Below are 3923 nucleotides of genomic sequence, written 5' to 3' on the forward strand. Positions count from 1 at the left end.
TGATTTAAATCGGCAAATTATCAAATACGAATAGCATGCATATTAATTATTCAATAATCATTTGTAACGCATCAAAAACAATACGTTGACGCGATGTTTAAAGAAAAGATATTTTACGACGATGCAATTAACAGTATCGATATTAAAATGTATTAAATACGAAACTAATTAGTTAGGTAATAGTTTCTTATGTCTGGTAACCATTCTTTTCACAGTTACTTAGACCAGTGACTCGTCAACAAATAAGTATGTATTGAACTGAACGAATATTCTCAAAATAATTTTAACAATAGCCGCCTAAAAACTCTCCTAACAACAACACAAATTGTATCACAGTTAAAACAAAGTTATATAAACAAATAGGTCTCTTTGTATAGTCCAATTAAGTGGTTCCCACGGTATCGCTTTGTATAGGAGGAAGCAGCTATTTATAATGGTGTTTTGTTATAAAATAATAACTGAGACTCCGAGGCGGTCGGGCACCACATCCCCGGTGAGACGAGCTGTGCCCACTAACAGTAAGTAAACACACAATTTTTTTTTGTGACAGGAGTCCAACGAGCAGAGGTATCACCTAATGGTAAGTAATAATTACCGTCGCCCATAGACACCTGTAGTCCCAGGGGCGTTACAGGTGCGTTGCCGGCCTCTAAGGTGAAGGCCTTTAAGGTGAGAAAATCTTTGAATCCAGTTCTCTTTCTTTTCAAAAATAAAGATTTTTTTTCTTTCAGTAAAATTTTCTAACTACAGTATTAAGAGTACTTTCCCTCCAAGTGGCATTACAAAATTCCACCCTGTATTAGTACTTCATAGATACTTAGATTATGTGCATTAATGTCCAAATAAAACCCTGTTGTCAGTCGTCTATGCATGAGCACAGTATATTACCGTGGCATGGGCAACAAAATACTTCACTTGCGCGCGTTAAACATGGTACAACGCCATCTGTTGGTTGAATTTTGAACTAATTACAGTGCTGGTCCCCAACCTACCTACTAACTAAATAGCATTCTCGAATCGGTAGATAGTCCGATATCCCAGCTGTTGAGTCCATCTCCATTTATGATATTTTTCTTCCAGTTCCCAGCTCCCTGTCCCAACTCGTTGGTACCGTAGACTACGAAGCCAGCGATGTGCTGGATATCCCCGAGAGAGACTGGCGGCTGCTGGCTGCCCTCGCCAAGAAGAGGGACGAGAGCGACGAGCGGGAGCGGCTGGCGGAGGAGTTCCAGCGCATGTGGCAGAAGGAGAAGGAGGACAGAGAGATGGTACATTCTTATTTTAAAAAGGGTCGGTCATAAAAGTCCGGTGGTTAAGGCAGAAGCAGGCTCCACCATTAAGAATAATAGCAACTGAGGTTGCGGAACACACAAAACTACGGTAGGTGATGGAGTAGCTCAAGCAAGGAAGTTTCTGGACTGCATCAGACACAAGCAGAAGCGCCTGCGAGCTCTGATATAGACCAGAAAGTAAGGCATGAAGAAATTTTTACATGAATCTCTAGGTTTGACCTCAATACGTACCTTTGACTATAAGTCCAGCGATAGGCCCCCTTAATTTAATTTATTGTCCGTGGTGCATAATCTTTTTCTTAAAGGTTTTAAACCTTTGTTTGTCACCTGTCATCCGCTTTGCGATGGAGGGAAGTCGAACCTTAATTTCGAACTCCTCCTATGTTCTTCTGATTAATTTCGTTGCGGGTCCTATGACAGTTTAACTTTCCCCCGGGACAAACTTGACCTTCATTGGTTGGGTTTTTGTGGCGGTCAAGCTGTAGATCCTGGCTACACAGGAGTTGCAGTGGTGGGAACGAGAGGTGGGAATAGTGCCGTTTAGGGTGGGTGATGGAGTAGCTCAAAAATATTGTGGAGCTTCTGGACTGCATCAGACACAAGCAGAGGCGCCTGCGAGCTCTGATATAGACCAGAAAGTAAGGCTTGAAGAGCTTCTTACATGAATCTCTAGGTTTGACCTCAATACGTACCTTTGACTATAAGTCCAGCGATGTGCTGGACATCATCCCCGAGAGAGATTGGCGGCTGCTGGTTGCCCTCGCCAAGAAGAGGGACGAGAGCGACGAGCGGGAGCGGCTGGCGGAGGAGTTCCAGCGCATGTGGCAGAAGGAGAAGGAGGACAGAGAGATGGTACATTCCAATTATAAAAGGTCATTTGGTCGAGACTGGAGCTCATAAGGTCATGGTCATGAATCATACGGTAGTTGATGGAGTAGCTCAAGCAAGGGAGCTTCTGGACTGCAACAGACACAAGCAGAGGCGCCCGCGAGCTCTGATTGTAAACCAGAATGAAAGGTTTGAAAAGCTTTTACATGAATCTCTAGGTTTGACCTCAATAGGTAACATCGACTGCAAAATCAGCATGTCCTGGACATCCCCGAGAGAGACTGGCGGCTGCTGGCTGCCCTCGCCAAGAAGAGGGACGAGAGCGACGAGCGGGAGCGGCTGGCGGAGGAGTTCCAGCGCATGTGGCAGAAAGAGAAAGAGGAGAGAGAGATGGTAAATTCTTATTTTAAAAGGGGTCGGTTATTCTAGTCCTGTTATCAACGCAGAAGCTCCACAATCACGAATACTAGCAACTGAGGCAGGCTGCGGAATACACAACACTAGGGTGGGTGATGGAGTAGCTCAAGCAAGGAAGTTTCTGGACTACATCAGACACAAGCAGAGGCGCCTGCGAGCTCTGATTGTAGACCAGAATGAAAGGCTTGAAGTGCTTTTACATGAATCTCTAGGGTTTGACCTCAATACGTACCTTTGACTATAAAGTCAGCGATGTGCTGGACATCCCCGAGAGAGACTGGCGGCTGCTGGCTGCCCTCGCCAAGAAGAGGGACGAGAGAGACGAGCGGGAGCGGCTGGCGGAGGAGTTCCAGCGCATGTGGCAGAAGGAGAAGGAGGACAGAGAGATGGTACATTCTTATTTTATAAAGGGTCGGCTATTCGAGTCCTGTTGTCGAAGTAGAGACTCCACAATCAAGAATACTAGCAACTGAGGCAGGCTGCGGAACACACACTACGGTGGGTGATGGAGTAGCTCAAGCAAGGGAGCTTCTGGACTGCATCAGACACAAGCAGAGGCGCCTGCGAGCTCTGATTATAGACCAGAATGAAGGGTTTGAAAGAAAAGCTTTTACATGAATCTCTAGGTTTGACCTCAATACGTACCTTCGACTATAAGTCCAGCGATGTGCTGGACATCCCCGAGAGAGACTGGCGGCTGCTGGCTGCCCTCGCCAAGAAGAGGTACGAGAGCGACGAGCGGGAGCGGCTGGCGGAGGAGTTCCAGCGCATGTGGCAGAAGGAGAAGGAGGACAGAGAGATGGTACATTCTTATTTTAAAAAGAGTCAGTCATACAAGTTCGATGGTTAAGGCAGAAGCTCCACACTCAAGAATACTAGCAACTAAGGCAGGCTGCGGAATACACAACACTAGGGTGGGTGATGGAGTAGCTCAAGCAAGGGAGCTTCTGGACTACATCAGACACAAGCAGAGGCGCCTGCGAGCTCTGATACAAAATATACCAGAAAGTAAGGCATGAAGAAATTTTTACATGAATCTCTAGGTTTGACCTCAATAGGTACCCTCGACTACGAAGACAGCGATGTGCTGGACATCCCCGAGAGAGACTGGCGGCTGCTGGCTGCCCTCGCCAAGAAGAGGGGCGAGAGCGACGAGCGGGAGCGGCTGGCGGAGGAGTTCCAGCGCATGTGGCAGAAGGAGAAGGAGGACAGAGAGATGGTACATTCTTATTTTAAAAAGAGTCGGTTATTCGAGTCCTGTTGTCGAAGTAGAGACTCCACAATCAAGAATAATAGCAACTGAGGCTGCGGAACACACAAAACTACGGTAGGTGATGGAGTAGCTCAAGCAAGGGAGCTTCTGGACTGCATCAGACACAAGCAGAG

General features: G+C 46.6%; 1 protein-coding gene across 1 annotated transcript; it reads left to right on the plus strand.

Annotated features, from left to right (window-relative positions):
- Positions 1–419: 419 nt before the first annotated feature.
- Positions 420–3756, plus strand: LOC114354707 (golgin subfamily A member 6-like protein 1; the record flags this gene model as incomplete). The annotated part of the gene is made up of 7 exons (XM_028307222.1): positions 420–518; positions 1081–1268; positions 1998–2144; positions 2376–2513; positions 2750–2926; positions 3196–3361; positions 3596–3756. Coding segments are annotated over exons 1-7 (1062 nt in total), but the record flags the coding sequence as incomplete, so codon positions are not given.
- Between the last annotated feature and the right edge of the window lie 167 nt (positions 3757–3923).

This window comes from Ostrinia furnacalis, unplaced genomic scaffold (genome assembly GCF_004193835.3).
Source record: "Ostrinia furnacalis isolate ACB-3 unplaced genomic scaffold, ASM419383v2 OfSCF2138, whole genome shotgun sequence".
NCBI lineage: Eukaryota > Metazoa > Arthropoda > Insecta > Lepidoptera > Crambidae > Ostrinia > Ostrinia furnacalis.